Raw genomic sequence first — 25,208 nt, 5'->3', positions numbered from 1 at the left:
TGTCAGAAGTCACCTCTCAAAAAGGATAGATATAATGAAAACAAGTTTAACAAAAAGTCTAATGTTGGATTAAAACATAAAAAAGGGGAAGAAGCTTATGTAGTGGAAATTAGTGTAGCTAATTCTAATCCACATCCCAATATTTGGTACATGGATTCTTGTGCTTCTTACCACATGACTCCACATAAAGAATTATTAGATGATTATCAGGATGCTAGTATTCATCAAATAAAAACAGGAAGTTCAGTAATAGAAGTAGAAGGTAAGGGTAAAATAACTTTCCTCTTATCTACAAATAAAAAAAGGGAGTCTGTAACTTTTAGTAATGTTTTATACGTTCCAAAGTTAACAGCCAATTTGCTGTCCATTAAGTATTTAAATAAAGTATTTGGAATGGTTAGTACTTTTACAAGTGAAAGATGTTTTGTGTATGATGGTAAACATTTAGTTGCTACTGGAACAGGTATGGGAGATAATTTGTATTCTCTTGATTTATGTAATGAGTGGGCTTTAATTACTGATAAAAATATTTCAAATGAATTATTACACAAAAGAGTGGGCCATTTAAGTGAAGGAGGAATGACCAGATTAAAAGATATGGTCGAAGGTTTTACATTTAACGGAAAATTGTTAAATTGTGTGTCATGCATTAAAGGCAAAATGCATAGACAACCATTTCCCAAGGGAAAAGCTAAGCGTGCAAAAGAGTTATTAGGCATAGTACATAGTGACCTGTGTGGGCCTATGAATGTTACATCAATTGGTGGTTCTCACTACTTTATTAGTTTTATTGATGATTTGTCGCGAATGACTTTTGTTTATTTTTTGAAAAATAAATCTGAAGTTTTTGAAAAATTCAAAATATTTCAAGCATTTGTGGAAAGGCAAACTGGCAAATCAATCAAAATCTTACACTCAGATAATGGTACTGAGTATGTAAACAATGAGATGGATAACTATTTAGCATCAAATGGAATTCAGCATCAAAAATCTATTCCATTTACACCAGAGCAAATGGGTGTAGCTGAACGTAGTAACAGAACTCTTGTAGAGCGAGCACGATCAATGTTGGTGGATGCTCACCTTGATCAAAATTATTGGGCTGAAGCAGTGCAAACTGCAAATCACTGTAAAAATATATCTCCAACTATTGCAGTTGCAGGTATGACCCCTTATGAAAAATGGTATGGGGATAAGCCAAATTTAGAATACTTGAGAGTATTTGGATGTCGTGCATTTGCTCACATTCCAAAGCAAAAATGTAAAAAGTGGGATATAAAAGCAAAGGAATTAATGCTTGTTGGGTACTGTCAGGATAGAAAAGGCTATCGATTAATAGATCCCAAAACTTATGAAATAATAAATGCACGAGATGTACAATTTTTGGAAAATGAAATGTACTATAAAAAGGCAAGTAATATGCCAAAATTCTATGATGAATCCTCATTCAGTGGGAGCGTGATTATGACATTTTCAGATACTGAGAATGCAATAGCTGATAATCAGAACGGTGAATTGGAAGGGATGGTTAATGATAATACTCAGTCTGATCATGAATTAGTTAATGCTAGTGTTAAATCTAATCACGATGAACATAATACTGCTCAAAATGATAGCCATGATAACAGTAGTGTAGTTGATGAGCTACCTACATTGACTAGAAACAGAAAACTTAGATTCCGAAATAGTTATACGGACTATGACACAGACGGGATGCCAGAAATGCCAATGCCAAATTTAGATCGAATGTGCTTTGTTAAAGCTATGGCAGCAGCAACAAATGGTGTGTATTCTGAACCGAAAACCATTGATGAAGCATTAAGGGGCAATGATGCAAACCATTGGAAGGATTCTATATGGGAGACTATATTAGGCCATATTAAAAACAAAACATGGGAAATAACAGATAAACCTTATGATAAGAACATTGTAGATTGTAAATGGGTTTTCAAAATTAAATGTAATTCAGTAGGCAAGATTGAAAGATATAAAACACGTTTAGTTGCTAAGGGCTATTCTCAGATTGAGGGAATAGATTATACTGAAACATTTGCACCAGTTGTCCGATACGTAACATTAAGAGTTTTATTAGCTTATGCAGCTATATATGATTGGGAAATTGACCAAATGGATGCTGTAATGGCTTTTGTACAGGGAACTCTAAATGAAGACATTTATATGAAAATTCCAGACGGTTTCAGTGAATTTTACAAGCAAAACTTAAAGGGAAAGGTCCTAAAATTAAACAAAGCATTAGATGGTTTAAAGCAGAGTGGTAGACTATGGTACCAACTGTTAGAAAAGGGTTTAATAGAAATGGGACTGAGGCAAAGTTCTTTTGATAGTTGTGTCTATATTAAAATAAATGAAAATAAAGATCTTGTTATTGTTACTATTTATGTTGATGACTTACTCATTTTTAGTAATAACATAGAACTTAAAAATTGGGTAAAACAACAACTTAAAGAAAAATTTGAAATGAAAGACTTGGGACCAGCAAATTATTGCTTAGGAATTAAAATTGAACGAGATAGAACTAAAGGGTCCATTAGCCTTAGTCAAACACAGTATGTAGAGAGTATGCTTTGCAAATATAATATGCATGAATCTCATGGTGTAAAAACACCATTAGACCAAAATCAAGTGTTATCTAAACTGCAGATACCAACTAGTAAGGAACAAAAGCTACCTGTTCCTTATCAGGCTGCCATTGGGAGTCTTCTTTATGCAGCTCAAGCAACACGGCCAGATATAACTTATGCTGTGAATTTCCTTAGCCAGTTCTCCAATAATCCGGCAAGGGTTCACTGGAATGCTGTCAAGCGCATCATGCGGTATCTTCGAGCCACTACAGATGCTACATTGTCTTTTTCAAAGGACCGTAGTGCTGATGTCCTTGGTTACAGCGACTCAAACTATGGAGGTGATGCTGGGGATCGACGATCAACCACTGGATATGTTTTCCTCATCGGAGGTGGTGCAGTGTCATGGTGTAGTAAGCGTCAACCAACCATTGCAACTAGTACAACAGAAGCCGAATATATGGCTCTTTCTGCAGCTACTAAAGAAGCCATATGGCTCAAGTTCAATTACGAGGAGGGAAAAGTACTAGAGATTTTTTAGTGGCGGGGAGAAAACTATGTAAGACTGAGAGAGCAACAGTTTCAGACTTCTTTAGTTCAGTGCGAGTTTAGAGTGCAGAGACACCTCCGTAAAAGCTTCACCTTTTTAGGTGCACTTTGCTTTGCATTGTGTTTAACATTCTTAGTAATTTGAGGCGTAGTTATTGACTGTACTCTGTAATACTGAGAAGATCTGTACAAATATTTTTGTGAAAAATTCCAGAATTGTGAAGTGTTCCTTTTGTAAAATAAATTTTATCAAGCTACAATTGGTTCTGTGTAGATTCAATCTATTACAAACCCAACAACATATGCAACAATACTATTAGTAAAAAAGGCAAAGGAATAATTGTGCCTTAGCAGTAAAATATATTCCTTTCATTATAATATTTATATAAATAATATTTTGGCCATTTGACCTAGACTTCTTCACTTTCGCTGCAATTCTAAATTTGTATTTACTGGTTCTCAACTTTTTCTCCCTTCTCTTTTCAGATCGCCCTACAGACAAAATTTTTAACTCTGCACCTTTGAGGTTCTTGTTATTTACAGTTCTTGGATTTCCTATCCTAATAAAAAGTATTACCACTTGAGAAAAATATTTGTTGTAAGCCACCTGTTCAAGCAAATCATTGCTAAAATATAAAATTACACTTTGAATAATTAAGTCTTTCTTTATTAAATAAGTGCATAAATCTTTACATGACATTCATTTATGATGAAATAAATGTATAACAATTCTTTTCATACATTTAGCATTGCCATTTTAAATTGCCCATATAACAGACAAGATTTTATATTTATACTTTAACTTCCAGAGGAACAATAGTTAAAATAGTAAACCTGTTGTATTGTTAAGCTTACAGCTGTTTCAGGTTTGCATTTTTTTAAACTTTAATAATGCTAAACTCTTTTACCTGCTAGACTATGACCTAATGTTTTAGATAAAATTAAAAAAAACACAGGGAAGATTTATCCCATATTTCTTACATAAAAATAAAAGATATACATACTTCCATCTAAAGATTCTCTACAGATTTTGAGCAAATAACATAAAATGTTAAAATTCTTGTGTGGACAAGCGATATGACTTTTTGAAATGTAATACAGCTTTACATGGATTAAAAACAACTACAGTCTCATTATTTAATTAACATACTGTGTAATAAACCTTACATTTAAATGCTTCTTTACTGTATACAAAAGTAAAATATACTTAATTTTCAGTTTTACATATCATTTTGAATGCATCCCTTAAATAAATTTGGAGTTGAACTCAGGAATAGCAGTATTTCTGATAACGAGAAAGAGTATTCATGTAGTTTTTACCCTTTTTAGCTCATCTCAGCAAAATATAATGTGCTTTATTTTACAGGTTGGAAGAAGAAATATGTGAATGTAACCATTTCAATTCAAAAAATTAATATCTCTTTGAGAAATTTAACTAAAACATTTTTTTATTACATATTTATAAAATCTTCACTTGATGGTTGTGAAGCTCTTTGTAATACAGTCAAAAGTCGTTAATTCGGACACCCATAATCCGGACCTCAACGCTAAAAACTTTCTGCGCATGCGCCGCGTTGGCACATGCGCACAGGCGTTTTTCGCGTGCACGTAAGACCTTGACTACTGCACATATGCGTGTGCGCAAGTGCAGAATACGTTTTCGCCTGCGCGTTTAATGTATAACGGATGGTATAAGCTAAAATTATCTAATTATCTATTTCAGTTAATGTTAATGATTGCGTTGTTACTTAATCTTCGAATTGGATCCGTCTTATTATTTTTTGCAGACTGTAAGAGCAATTTTATAAAATTAAACTTGAACTTTTGATTATGTCAAATAGAATTTCCGATGCTGGAACTTCCAAAGGATCTACAAAACGAAAGTATGTTTCGATGTCCAACAAACAAAAAGTGGAATTGCTGCAAAAAATGGATAAAGACATGAAGAATGTGACAGAGAGGTTAGTGAAAATGAAAAAATTTCGATTGACAAGTTAGTCGGTATTCTTGGCAATTAACGGGACTTGAACAGCGGGACTTTGTAACTGAACAAGAAATTATGTCTGTTTATAGAATTAAAGAGAAAGTATTATCACATAAAATGAAGCAACTGAAACAACTTACATTAAAAGAAATGTTTAATAAAGTAAACAAATAAATATTAAGCTTTTTTTTTTTTTTTTTTTTTTTTTTTTTTTTTTTTTTTGTAAATTTTGATACCCTTTAGATCATAATTGTTTTTTATTTCATAAATTACGGTTTCATATTTTTAATTTTAGAATTTCTGCATGCCATCTTACGAGATTTAAACTGATGATCTATAATCCGGAATCGCCGAAGTCCTGACGAGTCCGGATTAACGACTTTTGACTGTATTGGGACTCTTAGAAGTCACACTCAAAATATGCATAACACATAGAAGTTTTTAACAAATAATTATGTTTTATAAATGCTAGCTCTTTTTCTTTACACTAAAGATTGTGAAACATAATGAAATAAAGCTTTAGTTTATAGAAAATAATATTTCTAATATGAAAGGTCATACACTTCCAAAGATTCTTTGTCTACAAATCCTTTTTACCTTTCAGATAAAAATTTTGGTTTATTTCTACCATATTCTTTGAAAATTGCAGAAATGCCTAAAGCACATAATCAGATCCATAATTATAAATAATCATTACTTATATTATAAACTCATCAAATAAAAAATGGCTTCTTACATAGCTCAACTCTTCAAAAAATGCAAAGCTGGGCCACTTTCAAATTAAAAAAACTGAACACTTATATATTTATTCATTTTTAGTAATAAATTTTATCTAAACAGATAAAGTCAAATGAAATGCAGAATGTTCAGGGGGAGAGAAACTGTTAATTAAAATCTTACCTTCTAGTCATATGCTTGTATAAGTCCACTACAACATCATTGATCACAAGTCCTCTGAAGCATCCAATGAAACCTTCTTTGATGGCCGAATCTCCTGCTGAAAGCCTTCAAAAAAATGAAAAAGAAATTATAAAATGCCTTAAAAAGGAAATACATGATGTGTTAAAAAGTCTAATTCTATTTGGCAAAGTAAAAAAAAAAAAAAAAAAATATGCTCTGATATATCCATATATATAAAATTCAAACCCTTTTTTTACACCCAGTTGAAGAACTTCTAACAGTCAATCTTTTATTTCTTTAAATATCATGATTTATAACTTTTTATAAATAAATACATTAATTTCAAAGAAGCATTTAAAAAGATATAAAAGAGAAGAGGAAAAAATATCAAATCTGTAATGAATGAATTACCAATAATAATCATGCAAATGAGAGGACATAGTACATGATCTAAAAGTACGAGAAAAAGTAAAAATCCAACAATTTGAATACTGTACTCAGTAGTGCTATGTGGTTTTCACAGAAATGAACAGAATGAGATGGGACCTATTTTTAATAATGAAAGATTTTATTGCCAGAATAGCAAGATCTTTCATCAACAGTTGTAGAAGTTCATGTAGTAGGCTGCATAATTTGCATTGCAGCTAGGATTATGAATGTTCAAAGTCATGGCTGTCTGACATGACACTCTATACAGAATCAAAGAGGGTTCATATATGATTTCTGTCACATGATAGAAAAGAAATGTATACTGTATAATTAGCTATAAACAGCAATTTTTTTAAAAATCATGACAGACAGGTAGTTAGCTTTAAGTTACTTCAACATGACAAATACTAAACCATAAATTATTCCCAACACAAAAATCATCAGCTTTCATAAATATTATAAAATAATAGTTGGTAGACTACACCAAAAATGAAGCCTCATATAACATGTTGCAGAAATAGCAGTGTTACTACTGAAAACAGGTATCTATGAAAAAGGAGGAACAAAGCAAAACAAACAGACTTCTGTATGCTAAGTGTAGAACAACAATTGATTAAAATGTCAGGCTTAGTACAACATCTGAATCTATAAAATATCTCTGAACTTCCTCAAGGTTTGTACACACTTCTGCACATAGAAATTATGTATTTTTAACAATCATCAGTGCAAAAAAAATTAAGGACCTATCAGCAAATGGAAAATAAATAAATTAATGCAATTATCTACATCCAAACTTCAGTAATACCATTCTCAGAATAAAACAGATCTGTAAGCAGGATGCATTAGCATAACCTAATATTTAATATACTTAATATATAACCTAATATATTCTCAACTGGTTTTATAAAACCAATTCGATAAAAAAAAAAAATTTATAAGATTTATCAAATAATTAGCATTAAATTATATTATTTTTTACACATTTATATTTTATACTAATACTCCTAAATATTTTAAAGAAGATTAGTGACATTTTATTTATATTTTACTAATAGTTTTATATTGATTCTTTTGTTTATGTCTTGTTTCACTGTGTTATTGCTAAGTCTAGAAGTTTATGCAGATTTTATGTCAAGTGGCACTGGTTAAAATCAGAAATCATAATTACTACAGTTTGTAACATAAGCTTGGTTGCTTGCCTTCTTGAGGGGAAAAGCCGCTGACAATATTGTCATGATTGGTAAATGGTAAAAGTTAGTTTTCTCTGTGTATGAGCCAATTAGTGTTGTAGCTGTGTATAGTTGTGGTGCTGTAACCCAGTTGATATACTGTAAAGTTTCAATAGGCCATTGAAGTTGTTTTGTATTACCTTAAGCCTCATTAGCCGTAAAAAATTAAAATTCTATGTTAATTTTTACAATTTTGTGTTGTATCTTACGTGGATGGTATGGATCAAGGAAAGGCAGTAACTTGCCTTACAACATAGAGGGTAAATTCTAAGGGAAAGTAGTTAGTTACAAATAATTAAATTAGATAACCTTAGTTGTGACAGATTATATTATCATTATTAAAATTCTTTTATTTATATAAAAAATATTCACAAAATGCATTATTAATATCATAATCTAAGAACATTTAAAATAATGGATAATTATGGATATAATTTATGACACTGATTCTAAAGCAATAATAGGATTATTACAGGTTAAAAATTACAAACCATACACAAAACAAAATATTCATGCTTCTTTTTAATTTGAAAATTTTCCAGATATTTTGGTTAATTTATATTAATTTCCTTCTATTTAACATACTTTTCTATATTTAAATGCTTCAATAAACAAAGTAATGTTCCAAAAGCAGTCTTTCTTTCATTTCCTAATTTACTACTGTTTCAATAATATACCTTTGAAGAACAATTTTCTTTCTTTTTATGAAAGTAATTTTTTCCCCAAAACGTTTTCTCTTTATTTTACAATTTTCAGATTTAATTAAAGGTTTCTATTATTCTAAAAAACCAGTTTGTATTTGAAATGCAAAGTAACTGCTAATTTTATATTATTTTTAATAAGATGTCTTTAGAATTACAATACAACAATATAGTCAGGGTGGCAGAATTTTTAGAATTTAGTGAAACACTAAGCAACAAAATTTACAGATGGTAAAATTTTCAAAATTTAGGGCCCACATATGTTGCAACAAGCAGCAAAATGCCTAGTGCCAGCCCTGTGTATGGTGTACTGAGATATACCAGATGAAACTTTCAAACTGTCAGTTTTCAATATCTTTATTAATAGAAAAATTCCCTTATACAGATCCAGGTACATGCAAAAAGATTAGAACAATTTTTGCTATTTTCCATGTTTGTGCGTAATAAAAAAAAAGAGAGAGAGAGAGAAAGAGAGAAAATACATGGGGGGAAAAAACATGTTAAGAGAAAGACTTCTTGCACTGAAAGAAGAAAATTCAAATGATTTTGTTTTCCCGCTCTTCCAAAAGTTCCCCCCCCCTCAAAAAAATGTTCATTGTGTGTTAATACCACGAAGACATCTTTCTGAAATTTTTTCAAATCGTTGGTCTATAAATCTTGCCTTCAAATCCTTCTCAACCTCTAGGATACATGGCCTAAGATAGAAAAGATATAACAGCAAAAGGCAAGAAGACTTTTGAAAGAGAATTCAGGAAAGATATGTGTCAAGTGAATTTAACATAGAAAACTGATATACATTTGAATATTCTCATATAATTATACAGGGAAAAAAACTCTTACCTTGAAAAAATACAGGAGACAAAGGATGAATTTAATTTTTATACAATTACTGTACCCCTTTTTTGCTTTTGCTAAAAAGTATTTTGAAAACTATGCTTTACAGCATTTACCATCTTGTTTATTTTTCAGAAAAAAAATATTCCTAAGCCTTCAAAAAATAGAAAGTTAAGTCATATTAAAATATGACAGGCAAAAATAAAAACTTTTTATTTCAATACTATTTCTTAAATACAATTCCAAAATAGTATCATTATTTCAATGATATTTATCAATGATATATTTATAAATATTAATAAGTTGGCAAATTTAGCACCATCTAACAAAAGAATTCATATCCCAAAAAAGAAAGTTGTTTTTGATGTTATGTTTTATAAAGTCTGCAGTCACGAAAAAAAAAAATCTGAAATGTTTACCTTTAAGATATCTTGCGTTTAGAAACTTGAGTATCACAAGATATCTTGAGTTTAGAAACTTGAGGTTTTTCCGGATTATAGATCATCAGTTTAAATATATTAATTAATCACACATTCTACTACATTCACGGAAACCTTCAAAGTCCGATTCATCGGTATCAGAATTAAACAGTTCTAATATATTTTCGGGAAGAGTGTCCCTGTTTTGGCCTCCTCGGTGATTGCGGTGATTTGTGCCCAGAGGGCGCACCGCACAAAAAGTTAGTTGCGTAACAGAACGTAAGGGAAGCGGACACGCCAAAATGTCGGGCGTATTACCGCTAATTGAGGTAATTGCATCGTATCTGTCAGGTGGCAGAAAACTAGTATGATGTATCAATTCAAATGCCAGGTGGCAGAATATGCCTATTATGTACATGCCAGGAGGCATAACGCTTGTAAATATGCCAGGTCGCATACGACTTAAAATAAATTGTAAATAAATGTACAGTAAAATATCTTGGTACAATAGATCAAGGAACAAGCATCAACAACTTTCTGATCATTTGGATACGTACACATTTTTTCTGGTGACTCGGACATGATTTGTGGAGATGAAGAATGGACGAAGAAAATTAGTGAGTTCATGACTGAAAAGCCAGGATTTAATGAGAAGAAATTCGAGGTAGGCCCTTTTCCATTTTTCCAGTTTTGAATAGAATTGTTGAATAAAAATCTTGGTGATTATTATAGTTGATAGAATCTAATGGTAAAATGGAGGCTATGAATAAGGCAAAGAAGTTGCATACGGTGACGCGTAGCTTAACTACTAAGTTGATGAGTAAAATAGATCCTGCATTGTTAGAAGAGGGTGAAACCGCGGATGAGAAATTAAAAGAATTACTCGAAATGTTACTTGAAAAATCGCAGTTGTTGAAACAATACGATTCTGAGATTGAAAAACTTATAATTACGGAACAGGAGTTGGAAAGAGAAGTAATTTCCGTGCAGGAATATCAGGAAAGAATTATAAGTTTTAAATGTAAAATTCAGGAAAAATTAAGAAAAAACGCGTGTAAAGTTGAATCTAGAAATTCTAGTGAGGAAACTATATCTCCGAAGTTGAAAACTTGTGAAGTTAATACTTTAAAATTGCCAAAATTAACGATTACAAAATATTACGGTGATCCTTGTTCTTGGCTTGAATTTTGGAATCAGTTTAGTAATTCCATTCACCAAAACGAAAGTCTCAGTTCGGTTGACAAGTTTTGTTATTTAAAATCGCTTTTGGGAGGTTTAGCTTTAAATGCTATTAGTGGATTAACTTTTACTAGTGAAAACTATACGGTGGCTGTTGATATACTAAAAAACCGTTTCGGCAGAGATGACCTGCTAATTAATGCGCATATGAATAAATTGTTGAGTTTAGAATCTGTAAAATATTCCGGAAATACGGCTTCTTTGAGGAAGCTTTATGACGATATAGAAATACAAATAAGGAATTTAAATTTTTTAAATGTTACTAGTGGTTCTTATGGACATTTATTATCCCCTATTTTGTTAAAGTTAATACCCGAGAATTTAACTCTAGAATTCACTAGGAAAAGAAGTGATAAACAAAATTTCGATGTTAATGAACTACTAACGTTCTTGAAAACGGAAGTGGAATGTAGGGAAACATCAATGATGTTAGCACGTTCTAAGAATTTTGATGTAAATGAAACATCAATACGAAACAAAAGTTCCCATCAAGGTTATCAAAATAAATCTTACATGCATTCTAAAAGAAATTTTTACAGTACGAATAAGCAAGGTGCTTCAGTATTAACTAGTCAAAGCGAAACTCCCTCTAAATACTTTCAAAAATCACATTTTAATCCAAATCGAAAGTTCTCTACCCCGTCTAACAAAGAGAATCAAAATGTCTGTATATTCTGTTTATCTGCTTGTCATATGAATCATGATTGCGCACTTGATTTAGAGGCTCGCCGAAAGGCATTAATGGATTGAGGTTTATGTTTTATTTGCTTTTCGAAAGGGCATCCAAGGCGTTTCTGTGCTCATAAAGATGAAAAATGCAGACTGTGCAATGTCCAAGGTTTACATAATTCGTTAATATGTGACGCCGCATCGAAAGGTTTAGAGACGGATACTTCCAATCAGACAAAACAAACGCCAATCCCTGAAGCTTCTCTTTCCCTCTTATGTAATGAAAATAATAACAAAATTAAACCACCGACTTCCGTTCTTTTACAGACGTTTTCGGCAACAGTTAGGTGTAAAGGGGGGAACGAAAAGGTATTACGTTGTATGCTAGATTCAGGGTCAACAAAGTCATTCATCTTACGAGAAGTGGTTGATTCACTGGGGTTGAAAATTATTAATAAAGAAGTGCTTATTATTTTCACATTTGGATGCAAAGATGCAAAAGAGTGCTTGTATGATATCATAAAAATCGTATTGCAAAATGTAAGCCATCCCAGTAAAAAGATAAATATTAACGCAATAGTCATTGATTCTATAACACTAGGGCAAGAAAAAGTTCCTTCTCGGTGGATACGAAAGATGGCGTTTGAGAAGGGAATAGAATTAGCAGATGCTGGTACGAGTGATGAAATTCAAGTATTAATAGGTTCAGATTATATTTGGGAAATTTTAGGAGAACGAAACGTGAAGATTTGTAAAAAATTAGTCGCAACAGAAAGCACTTTCGGTTTTGTGATTCAAGGCAAGGACGAAGGATCAAAGTGTAAGGTCGCAAGAGTTAATCATATAACCGTTGTAAATGAGGACTTAGATTATGAAAGAGTTAAAAAATTATGGGAATTAGAAGCAATTGGGATAAGTTTGGATAAAGAAATATCTCTATCAGATAAAGAAATTTTAGAGTCATTTGAACGAAATACAACTTACAAAAATAAAAGGTATGAAACTCGATTATTGTGGAAAGAGGGTGTTGAAGGTTTAAATAACAATTATGAAATCGCGAAACAGCGTTTACAATTTTTAAATAATAGGTTTCAGAAAAATAGCGAGCTATATTTAAAATATAATGAGATAATTAATGAACACTTGAGAGATGGTATAGTGGAACGAGTAGATACGTATTTAAATGGTAATTTGAAAACGGGGTATTACATGCCTCATCACGCGGTAGTGCACGAGCAGAAGGATTCTACAAAGGTTCGAATAGTTTTTTACGCTTCTTCTAAAAGTAAGGGAAATTTATCACTTAATGATTGTTTGGAAAGTGGACCTAATTTAAATCCTGATTTGCTAAAGATTATCATTAAATTCAGGGTACATTCAATTGCGTTTTGTGCCGACATTCAGCGTGCATTTTTAGAGGTAGGCTTAGCTAAAGAAGATAGGGATTTTTTAAAGTTTTTGTGGATAAATGAAGAAGGGTCAAATCTCGATCACAGTAATCCCAACTTACAAGTTCTCCAACACAATCGAGTTCCTTTCGGGGTCAAGTGCTCACCTTATTTATTAACAGCTACAGTAAGACTGCATTTAAAAAAGTATGAAGATGCCTACAAAGAGGCATGCAGTATGTTAAAAGAGCTTTACGTAGATGATTTAATTTCTGGGACAGTTAATGTAGCAAAGGCCTTACATTTAAGCAAGGACATGATTTTCATTCTTAGCGAGGCCAGTATGAATCTACGTGGATGGGTTTCAAACTCACCTGAGCTGAATGAACTATGGAAACTTAATGGAATTGACTCTCGTGAAACATCTGAAGACTCTTTGGTACCGTTGAAAGTTTTAGGTCTTATCTGGGACAATGTCAATGATAATTTGAAAATAGATGTATCTCAGTTTGAGAAGTTACAAAATCTCAAAGTAACTAAACGCATCATTTTAGCAGCATGTGGTATGCTCTTTGATCCCTTAGGAATTATGAATCCATTTACTGTTCGAATTAAACTCTTAATGCAAACTATGTGGGAAAAGGGTATTCAATGGGACGAAAGTGTTCTCCTTGATGCAGAATTCATATTTCAGGAATGGTTAAAAGAAGTTGAAAAAATAAAGTTTTTCGAAATTCCCAGACAGTACTTCAGTGATATGTGTTGGAAGTTTATAGAAGTTCACATATTTTCTGATGCCAGTCCCAAGTGTTATGGTGCCGTAGCATATTTTAGATTTAAGAAGAAAAATAAATATAAAACAAGTTTCATAATGTCGAAATCTCGTTTGGCTCCATTAAAAAGGGTAACACTCCCTAGGCTTGAACTTTTGGGAACATTAATTTCTGCAAGATTAGGTTCGTATTTGCAATCGATATTTATGCAGTTGGATAAGGGAAATATATTTTACTGGACTGATTCCCAAATTTGCATTCACTGGATCAAGGGATCTGCCAACGAGTGGAAACAATTTGTTAGAAATGGTGTGGTAGAAATCAAGGAGAAAACAATTTTAAACAACTGGTATTTTTGCAGTGGGAAGACAAATCCTGCTGATAAACTTACGAGGGGGATGGATGCTGAAACTATAATTAATGATAGTGATTGGTTTTCTGGGCCACCCTGGCTTTCAGAAGTAGATATTCGACATCACATAAACGAAATGAATACCGAAGCTGACTTGCAAAACGTTAGTGAAGAACATAAATGTGTTACTTTGAAAACACTTGTGGAATCTACAGAACCATTACTAAATCTTGAACTGTACGGAGATTTAACCAAAGTACTGGGAATAATGGCTTATGTTCTGCGCTTCGTGAACAACTGTAAATCCGCTCGTGAAAAGCAATCTGGTGTGCTTACCGCCTATGAGTTACGGAAGGCTTCAGAATTTATTATAAGAAATGTTCAACTTAATGAATTTTCAGAAGAAATTAAGGCTTTAAAGACAGAACAACAGATTAAAACTAAAAGCAAAATCATTTCACTTAATCCATTTCTAGATGAAAACGAAATTTTAAGAGTAGGAGGTAGATTAAGAAACGCAGAAATCACCAGAGAAAGTAAACATCCCATTATATTGCCAAATAATAATCACTTCACAAAATTAATGATACAGCATTATCACGAAAAACATTTACACGGAGGGTTGCATTTAATGTTATCCGCAATAAGACAGAAATACTGGATAATAAGTGCAAAGAATGAAATTAAAAAATGCATTTGGAAATGCATAAAATGTTGCAGAGTACGAGCAGTAACATCTATTCAATTAATGGGAGAACTACCTGCAAGTAGAGTGATTCCAAGTAGAACCTTGTCAAAGGTTGGCGTTGATATGCCAGCCCATTTTCTGTGAAAATGAAAAGGGGAAGAGGTATAAGACCAATTAAATGTTATATCTGTATTTTCGTTTGTTTAGTTACAAAGGTTATCCATTTAGAGATTGCTAGCGACTTATCAAGTGAAGCATTCCTAGCTGCTCTAAAACAATTTGCTTCGAGGAGAGGAAAACCTCAAGAAATAAGAAGTGATTGTGGAACTAATTTTATAGGTTCAAATAAAATCCTCAAGGAAGCAGTTTCATCTGTCCAGTCAACCTCAGAATTTCAAAGGTGGTTAGCAAATGAAAACATAAGGTGGATATTCAACCCTCCAGCTGCTCCACATCATGGTGGTATATGGGAGGCAGCTGTTAGATCTATGAAGCTGCATCTAAAGAAATGTGTTGGAACTCAAATTTTTACTTATGAAGAGTTTCTAACTCTAATTGCACAAATTGAAGCATGCTTAAATTTGAGGCCAATAACACCGGTCTCCAGTGATCCCAATGATTTGATAGCTTTGACTCCTGGACACTTTATTATAGGGACTTCTTTAACAGCTGTTCTGGAACAAGATTTAACCGAAGTACGAGTGTCTCCATTGCAAAGATGGCAACTAACACAGCAGATGTTCCGAGGGTTTTGGAAGCGGTGGTCTAAAGAGTACCTGTGCCAACTACAGCAGCATAGCAAATGGAGACAGCCTAGCAGAAATATTCGTCTAAATGACTTGGTTATCATTAAAGAAGATAATATGCCTTCATTACGTTGGAAACTCGGGCGAGTAATAGAAGTGTTTTCTGGAAGAGACAATAATGTCCGAGTGGTTAGACTAAAAACTGTGCACGGGGACATTAAACGTCCTGTTACCAAACTGTGTCTTTTACCAGTTGAAGAACATTAACTTAAGTGTTTGTTTCATATTGAATATGTTTTATTATTATTTTCATTTCTTATTGTACTAATAATTTTATTTGTTTGTTCTAGTTTAACCCTCATAGTTAACGTTTCAATATAGTACGATATAAGATGTTTTGCTAGAAGATTGGTAAGTGTAACATGTAATTTTATACTTTTTGAAGGTCTTTGTATGTTTTCAGTTTCTATATTTTTCATTTACTTGTTTGCATATATTGAAGATTATATTAAGAAGAATGTAATTCATCGGGGGGGGGGATGTTTTGGCCTCCTCGGTGATTTGTGCCCAGAGGACGCACTGCACAAAAAGTTAGTTGCGTAACAGAACGTAAGGGAGCGGACACGCCAAAATGTCGGGCGTATTACCGCTAATTGAGGTAATTGCATCGTATCTGTCAGGTGGCAGAAAACTAGTATGATGTATCAATTCAAATGCCAGGTGGCAGAATATGCCTATTATGTACATGCCAGGAGGCATAATGCTTGTAAATATGCCAGGTCGCATACGACTTAAAATAAATTGTAAATAAATGTACAGTAAAATATCTTGGTACAATAGATCAAGGAACAAGCATCAACAACCTTCTGATCATTTGGATACATACACAGTCCCAAAAGTTCATTTTCAGCATTACTACCTTCACTGTCAGTGATTTCCTCACTTTCACTAACAATCCTGGCTTTTATAAATCCCGATCGGATGGTTGACACTTTAACACTTTTCCAGGATTTATCGACCCATTCGGCAACTTCAGTGTATGAAGCGCGTCTCATATTTCCTCCTTTTGTGGAAGTATGTAAACCTTCCGACATCCAGATCTCCCAGCAAGCAAATACGTGGGACTTGAAACTTTGTTCACGCTAATATCCAGAGGTTGCAGGATTTTTGTTAAACCTCCTGGAATAACACTAAGTTCAGCACCGTTATTTTTTTTAGCTTCCGCCTTTACACACGCTCCGCCCTCATGGAATCCATAATTAGTACTCCTTTGGAATTGAAAAAGGCACCTTCTCTCTTCTTCCAAACTTCTTGAAACCAATCGAGCATAATGTCCTCGTTGCACCAACCCTTTTCATTGCACCATATTACGACGCTTCGAGGAAAATTTTCCTTGCAAATTGTTTTCTCTTAAAGATTAAGAGCTGCTTCAACTTTGTGCCGTCAGCACAGCAGGCGAGCATCACTGTGAATTGGGTCTTTTCTTGACCAGTTGTTGTTACTGATATTGTTTTCACGCCACAAGTATCGACGGTGTGATTCGGTGGGCAATCAAATGTTAATGGAACTTCGTTCATATTTATAATATTTTTTAGGGAATATTTCCCTTCTGAGATAACTTTCCTTGTAAACTGAAGGAAAGAAGCTTTTTTTTTTTTTCATTTACGTCGTCCGGAACAGCCTGACACATTGTCGTTCTGCTGCGAACTCTCAAGTTTTTACGACGCATGAAGCGGTAAACCCAATTTATTCCTCCCTTGAAATCCATTATTTGCATCTCTTCTGCCATGGACTTTGCTCAGAGATGGATTTTAACTGTTGAAATGGAGCATCCGGCATTTCTTTGGTCGAGAACCCATCTCGAGCATCCGGCATTTCTTGGGTCGAGAACCCATCTCAGTAAATTTTCCTCTAAAGCTGTCCATTTTACTTTTCTGTGCTGATTGGATCACTTTCTTCCCATGCTTTTTAACACATCCTTTTGTTTGCGCCAATTTCTCACCACTTTCTCGTTCACTTCAAAATAACAGCCCACTTTTCTATTTCAATCTTTTTCAGCTTTCTCAACTACCTTGAGTTTAAACTCAACAGCAAAACTCTGGCAATGTTTCATCAACGTTATCAAAGATGAAAGACAAAATACGAAAATAAAACACTGTGCAGCGTGCTCTCCTCGTGATAAGTGGTAATGAAATGTGACTTTCGACCCCACTCACTCGGTGTTGCCAAATCACGCTATAAGTAAACGAATCACACTTTTTTTTTTGTACTCCAGGTACTTGCTACTAAGGCTCCTAAAAACCGAATTAATGCATCAACTACTTTTCTCCCTCCCGGCAGTTGCGCTAAAGCAGTGTAAAGGATACTGGGATACAAGACTCTGGTTGCGCTAAGTGAGTGCTCATATCACGGCATTGCTTGATGCGCCAGCCTGGATTTTATGAGCTCTACTTGCTACTACTCATTCGTTCTCCACTATGCTCTATGGTTTACTATGAATACAATACATACGAATGTTTTCTTGGAATCTCACGCTTTTTTTATATTTGATCATCGGCAGTTCACGACAGCGTGTTTTTTAAATTTCAACGATTTTAACCATGAACAACCAGCGTATTATCCGCACTGGTAGATAGTCCGCAGCTTCAAAAATTCGCATTTTAAACACAGATAGTCCACGGACTATACGTGCGAAATTACGGTACATCTTTACATCCACCACCTATTTCGAAGAAGGGCACACATAACACCATCTCTCTGGGGAAAGGGATAGAAATGACTATCTAAAATGTTTCTTTGTGTATAATAATGAATTCGGCATGCAGGGCCAATCCTAGCACGGGGCAAAAAGGTGTACAGCCAAATTTAAGGGCAGTTAAATGATTATCAAACACATTACATTTCTGCATAAAATGGCAGCAAATTTTAAATTGCACATGTGCAGCCAAATGAACTAGGATCGGCATTGTTGGCATGTCTGAATGGCCAGTTCGATCCTTTGGATCATAATCCCATGAAAGAATGAAATAAAGAGGTTGTTTGCACACAAATGAAATCTAACTATAATATGCAGCAATTGTATATCGCTAAATACAAACATATGCTAGTTGATCCCCCTGTGCAAACATTTCAGAAACATGTGGGAGCTATGCCTCAGTTAACCTAGGCTGTGTGGCAATTTAATCTTTTTGTACTAGTGAGATTAAGCACTTCTTTCTTCCCAAATACACCTGATATCTGTCAATCATAAATTTAGTGTATTTAGTAAATAAGTAATGTGAGCTGTGTTCGTCTGTGCTCACCATGATGCATAACAGGAAAGAAACCTCAGCTTGTTGATGACCATTAAAATGTTAAACTGGTAGCATGGTAATAGAATAAATTAGTCATTTGATTATTTAAAAATGACACAAAGATTGTTTTGTCTTTTTCTGCTGTATTGGAGATATGAAGGAGAAAAGAACATATTTTGCTTAAGATAAATAATTTCATTAAAATTTTATTTTTGAGAACCAAAACTAACTCATTATGAATTAAGATTTCATCATCAACACAAGCTTTCTTTAGCTCACCCTAGTTGGACTGCTGCTTACTACTTACTCTCTTCTTACTACAGAGCTACCAAAAGTGTAAGCATGTAGCAGCCCAATTTGTTTGTGGCAATAAAATGTTTAGTGAAATAAAGAATCTGCCTTTAATGTCAGTTTTGCTCTTCATTATGGATCAAGATTGTACATATTTATGCTATATACGCTTTTACAATATAACAGTATCTGCATCTTTAATATCTGTGCAATCAGTATAGCTAAGTTTGCTTCATTACATATACATTAATTTTTTAATGCATATCAATGTCTATATAATGTAAAACTCTAAATCATTGCATTAAAATTTAGAACAATCTTTAACTTACTCTGGGACGCCACCAACATACAGAGGTCCTTCAAATGGTCCCACACCATGTGATTCTCCATAATCCACCATTGCAGAATCTAAATTGACAGTGAACCGCATATGATGCATATCATGGTCTACCCATACTTGTTGCCATTCACCCGAATTTAATTTTCGCCGAGATTTTACTATCACACTTCGTGGTTGACTGCCAACAGTAAACTCAAAAGAGAGTTCATGATCTAATTGAAAATAAAAGTACAAATTAATATCACATACAAAATATTTAACACAATTTAAATTGAATTTCTCACAGTTTTGCTAATATCTCTTATGACATAAGGTATTACAACATTCTACAAATACAATTCCATGAATCTTTGCAAAGATTTTCATTGTAAAAATACAATTACACAATATGAAAAGTTACATAATTAATGAACAACACTTTTTGTTAGAACAGAATACACTCTACATCAAATTAACAAATAATATTTGAAATTTTCTCCAGAGCATTATAATTAATATTGCCAAATTGATAATAGTAATAACTGAGAGAACTCAGTTACAGTTCTCAATTGACTAACTATTCAAATTACCTCAAATTAACAATACTTTTTTAATGTTTAAAGGCAATACTATTAATACAGTAAAACTGATTATTTAAAACTGAGAGCTCAATTGCAATTCTCAGTTGAAAAACTATTCAAGTACATTAATTATAAATAAATAGGAGAAAAATTCCTGCAACATTTTATGGTTACTACAATAAACTTATTATAAAACTTTATAACAGAAGCAAATTACAAGACAGTTATTATCAACAAGGAAAAAAGATAACACAAAAAATCTCAGAATAATTAAATTAGTTTTTAATTTTGCACTGCTACACTCAGTCAAAAGGCACTAAAACTATATACAATCAATGCTTATTTTAGGCTTTCACTGACAAGACCGCATATTAAAAATATATTCTTTAAACAAATTTATTACATCACTTGAACATATGACAGAAATCTACAGCAAACTGACTGGATTCATTGATGCTCCTTAATTTTATCAGGATTGATAAATATGAGATACCTTAAGTGCCCAGATCCCAATATATATATATATATTTTTTTTTAAAGAAAGGGGACAATTATTTCACTGGTATAAAAGACAGCAAGATTGGGACCAAAATTATTAATCTTTAATCTCAAGCTGCTTTTCCTTTCAGAATTTCTGACATTTTGAAAATTTCACTAATTTAAGCATCTGTCTTTTCTACCATTTACTTTCTTTAACCTCTCAATTTCAATAACTTGAAGATTTAATTCAAATTAATGTTCTACAGTTGCTCATTTGTGAAATGATAAATAGTTGTGTACGTCACTTGCATTCATCACTTCATTTTATTCTAATATATCCCAATCTATTTGACAAAAAATACCTTATATTTATATAACACTTTAACACAAATCAAATATCTTTTGGGATCCCACAATCTTTATTTCATATATCAGTTATTTAGTCAGGATTTTGCTTTATGAAGGCCATATAAATTATTTGCTGTTGGAATTTCATGGATGTTTTAGATAGTTTGGCAAGATTATGGGTATAATATAAATACACTTTTCATTCTTTTTTATTTTCATTAGTTCACTCTAGCTAAAAATTTGTTTCAAAGCATGTACTTTTTAATTGGTTGACTACCTGAAATCAAAAAATGTTCTTAAGTGATTTCTAGATAACTAATTTGCATGAATCATATTATTACAGAAAGAAACGTTCTTAGTTTCATCACATTCTTCTGTAGTAGATAAAGAATTTAATTTTCGCTTCTTTCATTTTCCACTTAAAACATTTATCAATACATATCATATAATTAAATCAAATAATAATTCATATAATTTGACCTTCATGTCATCAAAAAACTTAAGTAATTTATACAAGAAAAAAAATTTTTGAAGCAAGATTCTGTTTTATACTTAAATGATAAAAGAAATCATTTTTCAGATGCAGAATTTTCTTAACAAATTAGCCGCTGGTGTTGTGTTAATGCAACGGTCAAAATAAATGTGTACAAAAGCATAACTACCAAAGATATTTTTTACCAGCATATGCTTTTTTGTAGGGAATATTATGAAGATTATTTCTTTATAAAAATGTTTATATTCAACAATAATTTTGTTCATAATACGTAGCGTATTCGGAAACTAAGTACCGTTTCATTCTAGCACTGTCGCAGCGCTGTGGTAGGCGTCACGGGCATGCGCACTAGTCTTTCTTGTTCACTGACTTTCAATTGTCGCCATTTTGGTTGTTCTATGTTGTGTTTTCAGTTTGCTGTGCACATTCAAAATGTTTAAGACAATTAGTTCTCCTGCTGACCGTGAGATTCGTGCAGTGATTAAATTTTTGAATGTGAGGAATGTTAAACCGGCCGAAATTTATCGTCAAGTGACAGAAGTTTATGGTGAATACGCGATAAGTGACGGAATGGTGAGAAAGTGGGTAAGAATGTTTAATGCAGGTCGAACAAATGTCCACGCCAAGGCTCGGAGTGGTCGGCCTTCTGTTGTCACCGATGATTTGGTAAGGAAAGTTTATGAAGCAATTCATGAGAACAGACGCTTCACAATGACAACTCTTTCAGGGGCATTTCCACAAATTTCATGTACTGTTTTGTTCGAAATTGTGTCTGGCCACTTCAATTATCGCAAACTGTGTTCCCGATGGGTTCCAAAAATGCTCACTGATGTTCACAAAACAAAGCGACTTGGTAGTGCCTTGACATTTCTCACGCGGTACAGTGATGAGGGAAAAAACTTTTTAAACCAAATTGTGACAGGTGATGAAACTTGGGTGTGTCATTTCACACCAAAATCGAAACAACAATTGATGGAGTGGAGACACACTCATTCTCCAAAAAAACAAAAGTTCAAAGTGACAATGTCATCACAAAAAATCGTGTGCACTGTCTTCTGGGATAGGAAAGGCTTACTGAATTTCTTCCCAGAGGTGAAACCATTAATGCGGCACGATATTGTGAGACTTTAACAAAACTAAGGCGTGTCATTAAAAAAAAAAAACGAAGAGGAATGCTCAGTAAAGGAATTGTGTTGCTCCATGACAATGCTCAGCCCCATACTGCTGGTGTCACTCAATCATTAATTCGACAGTTTCATTGGGAGCAGTTCGATCACCCGCCGTACAGCCCGGACTTGGCGCCGTCCGACTATCACTTGTTCCTGCACATGAAGCGCGAGCTTGGTGGCAAGCGCTTTGGATCTGACGATGACACGAAAAATGCTGTGGAGTCGTGGTTATCGAAACTGCCGGGAAGTTTCTTTGATGATAGTATACAAAAACTGGTCACCCGCTATGACAAGTGTTTAATCATTGGCGGAAACTATGTTGAAAAATAGTTTAAGACATGTATTTTCATGTAAAAATAAAATTGGATTCGCAAAAATTGTTTTACTTTTTTTTTTTTTTTTTTTTTACGGTACTTAGTTTCTGAATACACCTCATAATTAGTCTCGTACTTGACACAAAATTTAATTAAAATTTTTGACCAGGTATTTTTGCTGAAAAAAATTAACAAAAGAATCGCCATCTTTAGGGGTGATCTATTTTCAGCCAAGGTCACCTCTTATAAGAAAATTTCATCAATCAGCTGTTTGTATTTGTGTGGAGATGTAATCGAAAATAGGTGTTGCATTAGTGCAACGCCAACGGGAAGAGGGTATTCTCCTTATTTACTCATGCCTTTAGATACCCTGGTTGACAGACAACCAGGTACCTTACATTAAAGAAGTCCTTTAAAGACTTTTTGATAAAGAAACATATGATGATAATGACCAGAATGAAACGATATTGTGTTTGTTTCATCAGAAATTGCAGAAGCTAGTGACAAAGCAGAAGGGAATCATAATGCTTTGCATAATAATAATGATATTTTACCAAATAATACTGCTGGGGATGTATAAGTGCACATAAGAAGTAGATTTCAGCCTTCTAAAAACAATGCTAATCATATGAAAAAGTTTAAAAAATAGAAAACTGAAACTTCAAATGCATAAAAAACGTAACCATCAGGTATGATTTCAACTTCTCTGTCATCTAAAAAATAAATGATTTAGTGCTACAGGAACAATTAAAAAAACCACATACAAATATGCCCATAACAAATGATAAAATGTGTCCGTAAGAAACACAGGGGCTATTATGGTTTCCATTATGAACAGAAAAACAAAATTTTTGTCCGATGGAACAACAATTCGGTTCTAACTGTTGGTTCAACATCTGGAAAAATTCAGCCCTTAAAAAGTATTTCCCATTATTCAAGAACGTAAAGGAAAAAGGTTTTTGAATATCAGTTACATCCTATTGAAAACACAATTCCAGGAAAAAGGTTTTTGAATATCAGTTACATCCTATTGAAAACACAATTCCAAAATGGGAGAAGTTGATTTATGCACCAATTTAGTAACCAATAACAGAATAAGAGTTCGTGACAAAAAATGGTGGTGGCCAATATTTACTAATTACATTGATGCATCCTTAACAAATACACAGAACATATCGCGACTTTCTATTATTGAAAATTAAAAAGTTTCATTGGAAATTTTATTTCCAAATATTCCAAATATTCTATATTTGGAAACTATATATTTGAATATTCTACATTTGGAAATATTCTATATTTGGAAATTGAAAAGTTTCTTTTACATTTCAGACATGAAGATTACATCTTCCTTTTGCAATCTCCTATTGAAATTGTAGAATTAGCCAGAAACAGATCAGCAACAGGAAGATATAATAAATTCAACATTCAGAAGCCACTGAAAGGAGATGGTAGACATTTTATCGTAAAGTCCGACAATAACAGAAAACTTCGTTATAAAGAATGCCATAACCAAACTGTTTATAGATGCAAAATATGTAATAAAGCATTACATCCTGATTGTGATGAAGCTTTCCATGCTTCAACATTTCAATTGAAAATAACCTGTATTTGTAAAAGAAATACAATGTAAATTTTAATATTAAATTAATTACAAGTAAAGTGATTTTTAGATTTCTAAAACATTATACAGCTAAAAAGTAATCCAGCACACAAGTACAATAAATACTCACTAAATATCTGTATTCTTATTCCGCTGATGTTGTGTGAACACAACACTAATCTTTCCACACGTAAGAGCATTTTCTTTATTTTCAACATAAATTTATGTTATAAATACTTAATTTAATACTCATTATTATTTGTATAAGGGAAAAATTGTTCATTTTAGTTTTGGCAGTTAATGGGTTAACCTAATTATAATTTAGATGCATCCATTCAACATTTAGATAAGTAATAAAAATCTATAAATAAATATGGGTCCCTGCAGAGCCCTAGTTTTCGAGCTGTTACAAGATGTGAGACCATATGCTCCGATATTGCAGGAGTAGTAACTTGTTCATTAATGCTTCCACATGACATTACAAGAGTCATAATTTCACAGCCAGCAACAGGTATTTTGGCAATCTGTGCTGTGTCTGTTGTCAGGGCCTCTGATATACCCTTCAACTATAAGAAGTCGGAGGACATAAAATACAACCGAGCAATTTAAAAGGCTAATTCAGTCTGAAAACTGTTTCAGACACAGCATGATCATAGAGTGCCTTTGAAACACTCAACTAGAGAAACTCTTGTCACTAGCAAGATCCTCACATAATGAGGATAATCACTTTCTCTCCAAATGATTTGTTCCTGTGCATTCAATATTAATTGTCAATTGTTGTCACTGTGTTAATAGAACTCCTTGCATATTTATAATACATGTGCTTTTAGTTCAAATG

General features: G+C 33.0%; 1 protein-coding gene across 5 annotated transcripts in view; it reads right to left on the bottom strand.

Annotated features, from left to right (window-relative positions):
- LOC118199327 (axotactin-like) overlaps positions 1-25,208 on the bottom strand; it is a 260,812-nt gene that overhangs the window by 71,842 nt on the left and 163,762 nt on the right. For all 5 annotated transcript variants that reach the window (XM_085824186.1, XM_085824184.1, XM_085824183.1 and 2 more), the window contains 2 exons: positions 19,396-19,618; positions 6,016-6,120 (listed from right to left, as the gene is read on the bottom strand). In XM_085824186.1, the coding sequence (XP_085680312.1) occupies positions 6,016-6,120; positions 19,396-19,618 (328 nt within the window). The remainder of the gene's footprint in view (positions 1-6,015; positions 6,121-19,395; positions 19,619-25,208) is intronic.

The sequence above is a fragment of the Stegodyphus dumicola genome, chromosome 9, assembly GCF_044657685.1.
Source record: "Stegodyphus dumicola isolate Sdum_Otavi_A_Nest chromosome 9, ASM4465768v1".
NCBI lineage: Eukaryota > Metazoa > Arthropoda > Arachnida > Araneae > Eresidae > Stegodyphus > Stegodyphus dumicola.
This window is presented reverse-complemented; position numbering and strand designations above follow the sequence as displayed.